The sequence below is a fragment of the Geotrypetes seraphini genome, chromosome 6 (genome assembly GCF_902459505.1).
Source record: "Geotrypetes seraphini chromosome 6, aGeoSer1.1, whole genome shotgun sequence".
In the NCBI taxonomy this organism is placed as follows: domain Eukaryota; kingdom Metazoa; phylum Chordata; class Amphibia; order Gymnophiona; family Dermophiidae; genus Geotrypetes; species Geotrypetes seraphini.
The window spans coordinates 23,796,262-23,811,361 of NC_047089.1; the positions used below are offsets into that span (position 1 = coordinate 23,796,262).

The 15,100-nt window shown below is 42.5% G+C and overlaps 1 protein-coding gene across 1 annotated transcript in view; it reads right to left on the reverse strand.

Annotated features, from left to right (window-relative positions):
• The window catches only part of RAB38 (RAB38, member RAS oncogene family), a 65,458-nt gene extending 51,522 nt beyond the window's left edge, over positions 1-13,936 (reverse strand). The window contains exon 1 of the mRNA XM_033950633.1: positions 13,694-13,936. Within this exon, the coding sequence (XP_033806524.1) occupies positions 13,694-13,895 (202 nt within the window). The 5' untranslated portion in view covers positions 13,896-13,936. The remainder of the gene's footprint in view (positions 1-13,693) is intronic.
• Positions 13,937-15,100: the final 1,164 nt, after the last annotated feature.

Consider the following 15,100-nt stretch of genomic DNA (forward strand, 5'->3'; position numbering starts at 1 on the left):
GAGGGTAGGAGTGAAGGGCCACTACTCGGACTGGAGGAGGGTCGCGAGTGGTGTTACGCAGGGGTCGGTGCTCGGACCGCTGCTATTTAATATATTTATAAATGATCTAGAAACAGAGACGAAGTGCGAGATAATAGAGTTCGCAGACGACACCAAACTATTTAGTGGAGTTCGGACTAAAGAGGACTGCGGAGAATTGCAAAGGGACCTGAACAAACTAGGGGAATGGGCGACGAGATGGCAGATGAAGTTCAACGCTGAGAAATGTAAAGTATTGCATGTGGGAAGCAGAAACCTGAGGTACAACTATACGATGGGAGGGATGTTATTGAATAAGAGTACCCAAGAAAGGGACTTGGGGGGTAATGGTGGACATGACAATGAAGCTGACAGCACAGTGCGCAGCGGCCGCTAAGAGAGTGAATAGAATGCTAGGTATAATCAAGAAGGGTATTACAACCAGAACGAAAGAAGTTATCCTGTCGTTGTATTGGGCAATGGTGCGTCCGCATCTGGAGTACTGCGTCCAAGATTGGTCGCCGTACCTTAAGAAGGATATGGAGATACTCGAGAGGGTTCAGAGGAGAGCGACATGTCTGATAAAAGGGATGGAAAACTTTTCATACGTTGAAAGACTGGAGGAACTGGGGCTCTTTTTCCTGGAGAAGAGGAGAATTAGAGGGGATATGATAGAGACTTACAAGATCATGAAGGGCATAGAGAGAGTAGAGAGGGACAGAAAGAGAGAGAGAAATGGAGACAGAGAGAAAGAGAGAGAGAGAGAGAGAGAGAGAGAGAAAGAGAAAGATTGGAGGAACTGGGACTCTTTTCCCTGGAGAAGAGGAGACTTAGAGGGGATATGATAGAGACTTACAAGATCATGAAGGGCATAGAGAGAGTAGAGAGGGACAGAAAGAGAGAGAGAAATGGAGACAGAGAGAAAGAGAGAGAGAGAGAGAGAGAGAGAGAGAGAGAAAGAGAAAGATTGGAGGAACTGGGACTCTTTTCCCTGGAGGAGAATTAGAGGGGATATGATAGAGACTTACAAGATCATGAAGGGCATAGAGAGAGTAGAGAGGGACAGAAAGAGAAAGAGAAATGGAGACAGAGAGAAAGAGAGGGAGAGAGAGAAAGAGAAAGATTGGAGGAACTGGGACTCTTTTCCCTGGAGAAGAGGAGACTTAGAGGGGATATGATAGAGACTTACAAGATCATGAAGGGCATAGAGAGAGTAGAGAGGGACAGAAAGAGAGAGAGAAATGGAGACAGAGAGAAAGAGAGAGAGAGAGAGAGAGAGAGAGAGAGAAAGAGAAAGATTGGAGGAACTGGGACTCTTTTCCCTGGAGAAGAGGAGAATTAGAGGGGATATGATAGAGACTTACAAGATCATGAAGGGCATAGAGAGAGTAGAGAGGGACAGAAAGAGAGAGAGAAATGGAGACAGAGAGAAAGAGAGAGAGAGAGAGAGAGAGAGAGAGAGAGAAAGAGAGAGAAAGAGAAAGATTGGAGGAACTGGGACTCTTTTCCCTGGAGAAGAGGAGAATTAGAGGGGATATGATAGAGACTTACAAGATCATGAAGGGCATAGAGAAAGTAGAGAATGGCAGATTCTTCAAACTTTTGAAAACTACAAGAACCAGAGGGCATTCGGAAAAGTTGAAAGGGGACAGATTCAAAACAAATGCTAGGAAGTTTTTCTTCACCCAACGTGTGGTGGACACCTGGAATGCGCTTCCAGAGGGCGTGATAGGGCAGAGTACGGATTGGACAATTTTCTGTTGGAAAAGGGGATAGAGGGGTACAGATAGAGGATTACTGCACAGGTCCTGGACCTGTTGGGCCGCCGCGTGAGCGGACTGCTGGGCACGATGGACCTCAGGTCTGACCCAGCAGAGGCACTTCTTATGTTTTTATGTTCTTAATGGGCACCTAAGTTTTGTAGAATTGGTGCCAGTATCAGTGCCTAACTTTAGAATCATAGAACTTCACAGAATCAGGCCTAAAAAGTCTGAAAAACCAGGTCCTTGAACAAAGACGAAAGAACTCACTTTATCATATGATATTTCCTGTGGCGTACATGCACGCTTTATTACAACTGTACGCTGTTTCTAAATAAAAAAACAAAAACACAACATTATCGTCACACTGTTTTAACTTATTTGTGCATAATTAATTGTGCTGCGAAGGCAAGTTTCATGATGTGATTTATAAACCCCCCCCCCCCCAAGGGTAGACTTTTATACCTAAAACATTTTTCTCTACTGACACTGCAAATCTTTTTTTTCCAAAAAGAAAAAAGAATCATCTAAGATCATGTGCACTCCCTGCCTTAACACAGCACGGGGAGTCTTATGATCTTTCTTTGGGGCTTTACTAGACCAAAATCCAAGTCACGAGATATTCAATAATCTCTGCTTTGTAGAGCAATTCCTTCATCTAGTCCCACTGAGCCCCAAAGGCCAACTTGTTTTCTGTCTAAACTCGGTACCTGAAATTTGCGCATATTTGTGGTAGAGGGTACCCCAGGATTCCATATGTGGTCATTTTCAATAGTGTTTGGTGAGCCCTATAAAACTCCCCCCCAAACCTACTATACCCACCTGCCTACCACCCCCATTAGCACTTATTCCTCCAGGTGCCACTTATATGGCAGTATAGTAGGGTTTTGGTGGGCTCACACTTTCCACCCTAAATGTAGTGGATAGAGTGGTATATACTGTAGGCCTGGATCTCCCTCTCTCTGTTTCCATATAGCACCCGTCAAGTAACTCCACACGTCTTTTCTACACCAAATGCTACTGATCTAGATACAGGTATGTACAGTTTTATTCAGATCTGTGGGGAGTGGGAGGGGGGAGTCAGAGACCTCTTTGGGAGTGTTGGGGGGGGGGGGTCATACCTTCATGCATCCAGTGGTCATGCATCCATCTGATCAGTTTGGGTACCTTTGTAGCATGTGGACACTTCTAAAATAAGTCTCGCTCCAGTTGTCTAAGCTCTGTCCAGGATATCATGGGAAAGGCCTGATTATCGCCTCAAGACGTCTAAGTTTAAGCCTGCCCATAACACGCCTGCCAACATACCCCCTTAAAGTTTGGATGTTCAGTGGCTTGGATGCCTCACAACCGTCCAGGAAGACAATTTAAAAAAATTCAACACTGACGTCCCGGCAATTATGGTGTCCACATGCTGACTTATGACAGCTTTTGGACATCTTTATTTTTTTTTATTATGAGCCCCATAGTGTCCAAAATTGGGCCTCGATATTTGGGCACTGATCCAAGATGTGTGACCAACTAAATTGGCTAACAAGCCAAATTAGTTCCAATAGTTGGGTGCTAATTGGCCCCAATTTGGATTTGCATGTACATCTTGCTACGCTCTATTTAAAAAAAAAAAACGTGAGCCCAAATCCCATGGTGTGCAACTCAAAAGGGGGTGTGGTTATGGGAGATACATATATGGATCCTGGGTGTTGCTAAAATTTGCATGCTCTGTTATAGAATGCCGGGCATGTGTACCAAGTTGAGTGCCAGGGATTCCAGCTAAAAGGGGCAGCTGGAACATTCTCAGCCCAACCAAGAAGAGAATGATTTGAAGCCATGGAACTTACAAGTTGTTCCAAATTTTTCTTTACACTTGTTATTTCAATGCATCTAGTAAATGGGCACAAGTATCGGGAAACCAAGTCATTGTGACATCACCAATGAAGTTGGCTCTTACGCATTGGTGGAATGAGGAATTATGACATCACAATACGAGGAACTGTTGAAAAGTTCTCAGTCCAACCTAGAAGAGAATGATATGGAGCCATGAAACTTACAAGTTATTCCACATTTTATTGATACTTTGTTTCATTTCATACAAGAAAAAAAATAATTCCCTTCTTGGTTGGGCTGAAAACTTTTCAGCATCCCCTCATAGTTTCAGCAAATGTAATTCCTGGCACCAACACTAATATTTAATGGGTGCTCTTCTATGAGTACCCATTATAGAATGTACAAACCCACGCTGTTCCTTGTGACCCTGGGCAAGTCATTTAATCCCCCACTGCCCCAGGTACATTAGAAAGATTGTGAGCCCACCAGGACAGACAGGGAAAAATGCTTGAGTATGTAAACCGTATGCTTGAGTATGTAAACTTATGTAAACCGTTCTGAGCTCCCCTGGGAGAATGGTAGAGAAAATTGAATAAATGAACAGTGTGAAGAGTTTCAGCCTCTGATAACCAGAGCTGGTATTGTGATGTCATAATGCCTCATTCCACCAATGCCTAAGAGCCAACCTGATCAGTGATGTCACAATGGCTTCATTGTACTAGACTTGGCTCACTTTTACTACATTTTGATTTCTAGAGTGGCGCAGTGGTGAAAGCTACAGCCTCAGCACCCTGAGGTTGTGGGTTCAAACCCTTGCTACTCCTTGTGACCCTAGGCAAGTCATTTAATCTCCCCATTGCCCCAGGTACATTAGAAAGATTATGAGCCCACCAGGACAGACAGGGAAAAATGCTTGAGTACCTGAGCAAATTCATGTAAGCCATTCTGAGCACCCCTAGGAGAACAGTCTAGAAAATAATCCCCAACTCTTCCCTTGAAACCATTATTAAATCCCTGTCAGGTTGTCATGATTTGGCCCTGTGGTCCCCTTGTTTTTGTCTGTGTTCTTTCCATGCTGATGTCTACCCCTTTCTGTGTCCCTCGGTCCTCCTGTCCTTTGGGAGTCCATCCGGTCCTCCTTTGAATCCCTGTGGCGTACTCTGCCCGACCACACATGGAACGCGCTCCCGGAGGAAGTGGTCGGGAGGAGTGCGCTGCGTGGATTCGGAGAGGGATTGGATGGATTCCTGAAGGATGGGAGGATTGGGGGATGCAGAGGGGGGTGGATGTCAGCGTGGAAGGAGTGTGGATGGAAGCGGGGGGGCTGTGGGGCTGGATCATGGTGACCTGACAGGTCATGGACCTGATGGGCCGGTGCGGACTGCTGGGCGCGATGGACCTTTGGTCTGACCCAGTGGAGGCAAATTCTTATGTTCTATGGTGTCTGAGGATCTTGTGATATAGTCGAGGCACCATTTCTCAGAAAAAAAAGAAAGATCCCATGCTATTTCTCACATGATTGGCCATGGTAATTATAGTACTCTGGCTCACTCCCAGATAATGTAAGTCACGCCATCTGCGCTGTCCTCGGTGAAAGCCAGTTAAATGCTTGAAAATCTTCATTTTCTGTCTGCTGATGTTTTTAATGCGTTGAACAATATGAAAATAATAGATTATTACTGAATTATCGTGATTACTATGCTGCTATTGCATATTTTCAATGTTCTTTTATTGAGAACAAGTGTAAAGATTTCATCTGGCTTCTAGCGACCTTTAAAATGCAAAGCTTTCTATTGAAAATATCTCATATTATTTTATAACAAAGTACACAACTGCATGACAGGACGGCTAGATTTGAGTTTCAATTTGCTATTTTCTCTTTGTTACATATGGTCCGGGCTTCCATTCTGTTGAGATGGGAAGAAATCATTTACGAATCCAGCTCTTAATCTGCTCTTCAAAAAAAATGAACATTATAGTACAAAATGACCAAAATTATTTAAATTATACAGAAATATACTTTGATGTCCCAATTTCGATTCCTTTTTTTTTTTTTTTCATTGTGGCATACCATTTACAGAAACCTCTTCCTCAGAAAGAACAGTGGCTGAGGTAATTACTAGCACAATCATGTTGTTACGGAGAGAAAACCGGCTCCAGGCAAAATGCTGCACAGAGCAGTCATAAGAACATAAGAATAGCCTTACTGGGTGAGACCCAGTAACCCGTTTTCACGGTGGCCAATCCAGGTCCCTAGTACCTGGCCACAACCTAAAGAGTAGCAACATTCCATTCAGAATCCTAAAGAATAGCAAGATTCTGGAATCCCAAAGAGTAACAAAAGATTCCGGAACCCCAAAGAGTAGCAACATTCCATTATCTCAGAGTAAGCAAGATTCCGGAACCCCAAATATTAGCAACATTCTATACAGAATCCCCAAAGAGTAGCAAGATTCTAGAATCCCAGAGAGTAGCAACATTCTATGGTACCGATCCAGGGCAAGCTTCCCCCATGTCTTCCTCAATAACAGACTATGGACTTTTCCTCCAGGAACTTGTTCAAACCTTTCTTAAAACCAGCTACGCTATCCGCTGTTACCACATCCTCTGGCTCTTAAGCTTTAGCAGCAGTGGTGCCCTTCCCCCACCCCTCGTCTCCACCCCTCACTCCTTCTCTGACCCCCCCCCACCACCACATGTGTGCGTTCCCCCCTTCCCTCTAGTTGTTCACTGCCACAACCGACAACTTCAACGTGCTCCTCGCGACCGCATCCTCTCCCTCTGATGTCATTTCCTATGCGCGGCACCCGGAAGTGACATCATCAGGAGCAGATGCGGTCACGAGGAGCACATTGAGGTTGTTACTCATGGTGGTGAACAGCTAGAGGTATGGGGGAAAGGAAGGGGGGCATGCGTGCGGCAGGGGTGCCCCCCCCTTACTACGCCACTGAGCTTGAGTACAGGAGCCAAGCTGGACTACTCAGTTTTCAGAATCGTTGAATTGAAACATTTGATTCTTCTGGGCTTGAAGGGAAGAAGCTAGAATAAATGGAGATACTTTGAGAAGATCAAAATAGAAGCACCCAAAGGCAAGCGTCATCTATTTCATATACCATCTTTCTGTGGTACAAGCAAAATGCTTTGCAATTTAAATACAGGTACTTATATGAATACCAAAACCCCCTATACCTTTACTTCATCGACTGCAGCAAAGCTTTTGACTGTGTGGATCACAATAAACAATGGAGAACTCCAGTGCAAATGGGAAGACCCAAACACATAACTCAGATGATAAGAGAGCCCATATGAAAATCAAGAAGCTGCAGTGAGAACTGAATACTGCAACACTGATTGGTTTCCAATAAAATGTGACATCAGGCAAAGGATGCATCTTGTCACCTTACCTGTTCAACCTGTACGGCGAAACCATCTTCAGAAAAGCAAATTTGGAAGATGAGGGTGTCATTTTCAAAGTTGGTGGCCGAAATATAAACCACCTGTGCTAGGCAACGCTCATCACCAGCAGCAAAGAAGACGTGCTGTATCTACTCAGCAAAGTCAAAGCCGAAAGTCATAACATGGGATGAGAAGTGAACATAAACAAGACAAAGATCATGAACACGGTAATGGTAAAGATTTTGAACTTGAAGGCGACAGAATAGAAGTTGTAAAGGATTTCAATTTCCTGGGCTGTTTTGTAAACGAAGAAGCCACTAGCAGGGAGGAAATAGTCCGCAGAATAGCACTTGGTTGCTCTTCAACCAAGGCTCTCAACAAAGTATTCAAAGGCAAGCTAAGATCAGACTTGTCTACCTGCTCATTTTCTCACTGGTCAGTTACGGATGTGAAAGCTGGACACTACAGAAACAAAACAGAAAGAAGATTGACTTCATAAGAACATAAGAAATGCCTTCCCCGGATCAGACCGAGGTCCATCAAGTCCGGCGATCCGCTCACGCGGCGGCCCGTTTAGGTTCTCTATTATGAAAACCTGAAATTACCGTATCCCTCAATATGATTTGCAAGAAGGTGAATATCCAACTTGTGCTTGAAACCCCGAAGAGTAGTCTCCGCCACAACATCCTCAGGAAGAGAATTCCAAGCGCCCACCACTCATTCTGAGAAACAAAACTTCCTGGCATTTATCCTGAACCTGCTACCACCCAGTTTCAGGCCGTGACCTCTTGTCCGTGTCACATCTGAAAATGTTAGTAATGCTGCTTCTTGGTCTATTTTATCAAATCCTTTTAATATTTTAAAAGTCTCTATCAAATCGCCTCTCAGTCTTCTCCTCTCGAGTGTGAGCTTTGGTGCTGGTGAAGGATTTCAGCCGTACCGTGGACCGCCAGGAGAACTAACAAATCAATTCTGAAGGAGATCAAACCGGCTATGTCACTCAAAGCCCAAATGATAAAGTTGCAGCTGTCTTACTTTGGTCACGCCATCAGAAGAGAGAGACATCATAGAAACATAGAAACATAGAAACATAGAAAGATGACGGCAGATAAGGGCCATAGCCCATCAAGTCTGCCCACACTATTTACCCACCCTCTTAAATCTACTGACCCCCTAAAGAATAATTGTAATTATACTGTCACTCTACTGACCCGCTCATTCAGTCCTAGTGACCCTAACCCTTGGCATGACCTCGTAGGGATCCCACATAGGTATCCCATTTGTTCTTGAAGTCTGAGATGCTGCGTGCCTCGACCACCTGCACTGGAAGCTTGTTCCAATGCTCGATCACTCTCTCCGTGAAGAAGTACTTCCTGGCATCTCCACGAAACTTCCCTCCCCTGAGTTTTAGCGGATGTCCTCTTGTGGTCGAGGGTCCCCTGAGAAGAAAGATATCATCTTCCACCTCTACCCGTCCCGTGATGTACTTAAATGTCTCAATCATGTCTCCCCTCTCCCTACGCTCCTCGAGAGTGTAGAGCTGCAATTTGCTCAGTCTTTCTTCGTACAGGAGACCCTTTAGCCCCGAAACCATCATGTTTGGGAAAATAGAAGGAACCAGGCAAAGAGGGTGACCTGCTATCAGATGGCTGGACACATTGAAAACAACCATGGGGATGACGCTGAAGGACCTTTCCGGACTAGCACAAAGCCTATTTCCTTTTAGATCCACAATTCATCAAGTTGCTAGGACTTGAACAGAAGCCAATGACACCTAACAACTTATATTAACTGTTCTCCAAAATATGAGAGAATTCTTGCCTCTTGGGAAGGAACAGGAGCTTGGCCAAGGTTGTCAAGGGAGTGTGCACGGCTAAAGAAAAGTGTGATCTAACCTGAACAGCATGGGTTTGAACCCATAACCTCAGGGTGCTGAGAATGTAGTTCTAACCACTTTGCCACACTCTCATAGACTCTCCTACATCCTCCACTATGAACATACTCATTTCTTTCGGTACGGCCCATGAGCTAAGAATGGATTTTACAATTTCAAATTCTTTAAAATTTCAAAGTACGCACTATAGCGGCTGACAAGTCAAATTGCGGAGTTGTGAGAAAGACCCCATGGGGCACTCCTGCAGCTTCTCATTTTCTCGCTCTTGGTAGCCTCTGCTGTGATGCCATGCAGTCGCAGTTACAATTTGGCAGCATTTATAGTACTATCCCCCTCTTTTACAAAGGCGCGCTAATTGATTTAACGCGTGCTAGACACTACGCCCATTATATCCTATGGATGCGTTAGCGTTTAGTGTGTGCTCAATCAATTATCACGCGCTAAACCAGTTAGCACACGCTTAAACACTTAGGGCTCCTTTTACGAAGCCGTGTTAGCAGTTTAACGCACGTAATAGCGTGCGCTAAACTACCCGCTGTGCTAGCCGCTACCGCCTCCTCTTGAGCAGGCGGTAGTTTTTAGTCCCGTGCGATAAAGCCACTAAAGCGGCTTCATAAAAGGAGCCCTTAGCGCGCCTTTGTATAAGGACCCCTCTGTGTATCGCTATTCTGCTCATGCTGTTCTATCGCGAATCTGTAATAGTTCTCTGTGTCATTTATAATTCTTCTTTTATGACCAGTGCATATCCATATCCAATATTTCATCGCAACGCAATTTCTTCACAAAAATGAAAATGAGGCTGCTATGAAAGTAAGTTTATGAGTATCTCATTTATTAGCCAAGGAAGGAAAGCCGTTCACTGATGGCGAGTTAATTAAATCATGTTTAATTGTTGCAGCCGAAGAAATGTGTCCAGAGAAAATTGATTTATTTAAATCTATTCTGTAATTTTTTTAAAATGTTCATCGCTTAGAAATGTGATTAAGCGATTAATCAAAAATTTTATTAAACTTGAAACTTGATTATTATTTTGATTATGGTATATTTTGTTCAATAAATTTGCAAAAACTTTTTTTTTGCTTGTTATTTAAGAAGGCCTTTCTACAAAAATATCATTGAGTTTACCCCTTGGCCCACAAAAACTAACCCCCTGTTTTACTAAGGTGCGCTAACATGCACACGCTAGCATTTAGCGTGTGGTTAGCGTGTGCTTAAATGCTTAGCACATCTTAGAAAGAGGAGCCCTAAAATATTTACTATTTGGCCCTTTACAAAAAATGTTTGCCGACCCCTGATCTAGAGCATCTCAAAAGAATTTATAAGGTTGAAAGCCAGGGCTTTAGCCCTTGGCACTACTTCTGTATTAAGATTTCCTTTTGTTTGGTTTCCTATGAGAGTAAAATATATCAGGTTTTTCATCAAAACAATTAATTGATTTTTTTTTAACTCAAAAGAAGTAGTTCACGTCCAGGTTTAGTCTCACAGTTGTAAAGCTGTTTAGGTCGCTAGCATGATTCAAATTTGCGTAGTCACTTGTATTTATCTTTATTTTCCTTTAAGTATTTTCCTAGAATCTTAGATCTTTCATTCCCTTTTCTTGTGGACGAAGAGATAATATTCAAATTTATGTGTGAATTTGCCTAGAATGTTTTTCCAATTCCTGTTATCACATTGTGATTTGAAAGTATATTAATAAATTGAAAATTAAAAATTATATATAAAATAATTAAAAATATTTTGTGAAAAGATTATTTTATGGAAGCAATGCTATATGGTATTAAAAAGAACATTGTGTACAATTCTGGAGGCCACACCTTCAAAAAGATATAAAAAGGATGTCTTCATCATAAGGCGTATGGGGACAGACTTAAAGATCTCAATCTGTATACTTTGGAGGAAAGGCGGGAGAGGGGAGATAGGATAGACGTTTAAATAGCTACGTGGCGTAAATGCGCATGAGTTAAGTCTCTTTCATTTGAAAAGAAGCTCCGGAATGAGAGGGCATAGGATGAAGTTAAGAGGTGACAGGCTCTGGAGTAATCTAAGGAAATACTTTTTTACAGAAAGGGTGATAGATGCATGGAACAGTCTCCTAGCAGAGGTGGTGGAGACAGAGACTGTGTCTGAATTCAAAAAAGCCTGGGATAGGCACGTGGGATCTCTTATAGAGAAGAAGAGATAATGGTTACTGTGGATGGGCAGATTGGACGGGCCATTTGGCCTTTATCTGCCATCATGTTTCTATGTTTTTATGTAAGGTTACCGCTGGTAAGAAAGATATGAATAGCTCAGTGGGCTATAGTGAAGTTTAGAAAACTATCTGCCATCTGCATTATTTTGGCCAATAAACTTAGAACAGACTTATAGTTCCATACAGGTATGGCTAAATCTGCCCTATCCCCCCTGTTTTTCAAAACCGCGAAAGTGATTTTTAGCGAAGGCCAGCGCACTGAATGCTCTGCGTTGCTCCCAATACTCAGAGTTCCTATGAGCGTCGGGAGCGTGCCAGCCTGCACTAAAAACTGCTTCCGCATTTTTGTAAAAGCTGGCGTATCTTAGCTCAATGGAGATTTCTTCTAAATTCCACTGTGATACCTACTATATTTGCTTGTCTGGGACTGGGGAGGGTGTCAGTGACTGGGATGGTGTAGATGGGCTGGAGTAAGCTATGACGGAGATTTCAGTAGTAGGAACCTAAGCATAGTACGGGGCAGAGTTTTGGATTCTTGCCCAGAAATAGCTAAGAAGGAAAAAAATTTTTTTTTAGATTGAATCAGGTTGGGCAGACTGGATGGACCATTTGGGTCTTTATCTGCCATCATCTACTATGTTACTATATAAATAAATAAAACTATTATCTTTTTATCAATGTAAAGTAGATAATTTTTGACAGAAATTGAGCTGAAATTTTTTTAAAAATTACAGCATATTTGAAAATTACAGACAATTATTTTTTTTTTTAAAGTTCAATATTTTTATTGGTATATTTCAAAAAACAAGAACAAGCAACTGTAGAAGAACATCAATGAAGAGAGATCAAACAATGTATCACAGTCCGTCGGAAAAAAAAATTCACACAAATCTACAATTATGAATTATTTTTCAGAGATTCAGCTCTGCATGGCATAGCTTACAATTGATATAAGTAGAATAATAATTACTGCTTTCTAATTTTGTTCACATAAAATAATAGCTCTTACTTCTTTTATGCAAACAGGATTTTGCAGTAAGCAGCAATATAATACGAAGAGGGGTGGGGTGAGGTGCTGAAAAGTTCTCAGCCCAACCAAGAGAATGATCTGGATATGGTGTAATCAGTGATCTGAAACAATGACAAAAAAATCCAATCCTTGGTCTTACACTATATACCGATTCATCCCTTTAATGGCGCTTGACTCGGTTCACAAAGATTAATTGTAGAACAAGGAGAACAAGATACTAAGGGCTCCTTTTATCAAGCCGCGCTAGCGGAGTTAACGCGCACGACGTTTCATCACGCATTAACCCCCGCGCTGGCCTAAAAACTACCGCCTGCTCAAGGGAGGCAGTAGCGGCTAGCGCGGCCGGCGGTTTAGCGCGCGGTATTACCCTAAGGGCTCCTTTTACTAAGCTGCATTAAGGCATTAACTCGCAGAGTAGCGCGCGCTAGATGCTAACACCATGAGCTGGCATTAGTTCTAGCTGCGTAGCGCAGGGTTAGCTAGCGCTAATTTGCCGCGTACACTAAAAACGCTAGCGCACCTTAGTAAAAGGAGCCCTAAGGTGAAGGCTTCATCGTGTATAATCCTTGATTTAAATTAGAGAGTCAGTTAAGAATTTCTGAAATAGGTAAGTTTTTTAGGTTTTAAGTTTTTGAGTTTTTAAGAAGGAAGAAGACTGACTTCTACATGGAGATCATTCCAAATTTTAATGAAAGAAAAGATAAAGGATCGACATATCTTGCCTAAGGCTTTAATTTCCTTAATAGAGAGGAAGGCGAGGCACTTTAAGAACATTCTTTTCAGCTACAGTGGGAAAATAACGCTCAGAATTTAGGACGTCGGTTGGTTGGGCTGAAAACTTTTCAGCACCCCCTCGTATGTACTAAAAGTGAGCCAAGTATAGGACAATCAAGCCATTGTGACATCGCTGATGAAGTTGGCTCTTATTGGTGGAATGAGGCATTTATGACATCACAATCTCAGCTCTGGTTACCAGACACTGAACCGCTTCACACTAGGAGCGGGTGCTGAAAAGTTCTAAGCCCAGCCAAGAAGAGAATGAGGTGGATATGGTTCAATCAATGATCTGAAACGACGTCAAATAAAACAGAATTTTTGATTCTGCAAATTGGCACTTAACGAAATAAGATAACACTCTTTTCAGCTACAGTGGCAAAATAACGCTCAGAATTCAGGAAGTTGGTTGGTTGGGCTGAAAACGTTTCAGCACCCCCTCGTATTTGGGCTAAAGGAACATAGCAAATTAATTCTTGATCTTCGTTTTATTTGATTAAACCTACATAGATACATGAGCTTTATGCTAAAGAAACGGCACAACCGTCGGAATTTGTAGAAGCAAATAGTCATAACATCACATGTGCATTCCTCTTACTTGTGCTAAAAGCCTCTGTAGCTGGCTTGAAACCCAGCTCATGAATCTATCACTTCTTTCATTATACTGTATAGCTACATTCAGCACTATTTCAAGCACAATTTTAGGTTTATAATGTATGTAGAGCATCCAGTGGGGAGAGTGAAGCCAAGTTCCCCCCCCCCCTTAACCCGCATTTTGTTCATCATCTCCGTGACTTGAGCCTACTCACCAGCAATGTCCCATAACTGTAGTCGGACAACAGTCTCCGAGTCCCAGTCCAGCACTTTCAGGGCAAAGTCTACTCCAATGGTGGCACGGTAGTGTGGCGAGAAGCTCTGGTGCACGTAGCGTTTGATGATACTGGTTTTACCCACCCCGAGGTCCCCGATCACTAGGATCTTGTAGAGGTGCTCTTTCTGGTGGTTCTGCATCCCGGCTTCTAAACGTCCTACAAACTAAATTGCATGCTTCCCCTCCTGAGCCTTTCTGACAGGGGTCAAGAGGGATTAGGGAAAGGGAGGGAGAGAGAGAGAGAGATTTAAAAAAAAACAAAAAAACAACTGAGAGAAAAAAAGGGGGTGGGGAGACAAACATAAATGTTGCAACAGAGTATGAGAACCCACAGTCAGACCCAGGAAGGTCAATCATAGGCATTTGAATTGCTTTTTTTCTGTTTACAGTTTTCCAAAATAATAGTGTGAAACCTTTGGGGGGGAAAGGAGAGAGGAAATTATAAATCTTAGTATATATTTAAAAAAAAAATTAGGCCCCTTGTGTTTTTTACAAAGCCGCACAAATGCTCCAATGTCCATTCCATTCCTATGGCCATCGGAGCATTTAGCGCGGCGGCCTGCACTGCCGGCTTTTGTGAAAGAAGGGGTTAATTTGTGACACATGCATATTGCTGTCAATGGATAAAAATCAAAGCATCGCTTCAATGAAGTCGGTATAAAGGATAGGCATAATTTTAAAAAGATAGGCGTGATTTTAAAATCGAAATAAAGCATGAAGGATTTCAAAATCGCTCATTCCATCATCTTCATTGGACAATAATAAATATTTCTTTAGAATGCAGTTTTCAAAATCCCCCATGTACCTGGGTCAGTGAAGTGTTTGAAAACTGCTCACCGTTTAACACGTTAAAAGTAAGCGCATCAATCAACATCACACATAAAATGTGGATGGATGTCATTTTTGACTGTCGTCTCCTATGTGGTTTTATTTGGTTTTGTAACCAAAACAAAATTTTTCATCCAATGGGCAGATGAAATTTAATGTGGGCAAATGCAAAGTGATGCACACTGGGAAAAAATAATCCTAATCATAATTATCAAATGCTAGGGTCCACCTTAAGGGTCAGCACCCAAGAAAAAGATCTAGGTGTCATCATAGACCGCTACTACTTATCATTTCAATAACACTTCTAGATGTACACAGCGTCGCGGATGGGGGTAAAAAAAAAAAAAAAACACACACAACAACCCCCAAAACATCGGAGACAGTTCCTTCTCAGTAGAGCTTACAAAACCGCTGAAATATTCCACCCAGTGTGCAGCGACGACAAAGAAAGCAAACAGGATGCCAAAAATTATTAGGAAAGGGAAACATGACCAAGAATATTAGAATGCCATAATGT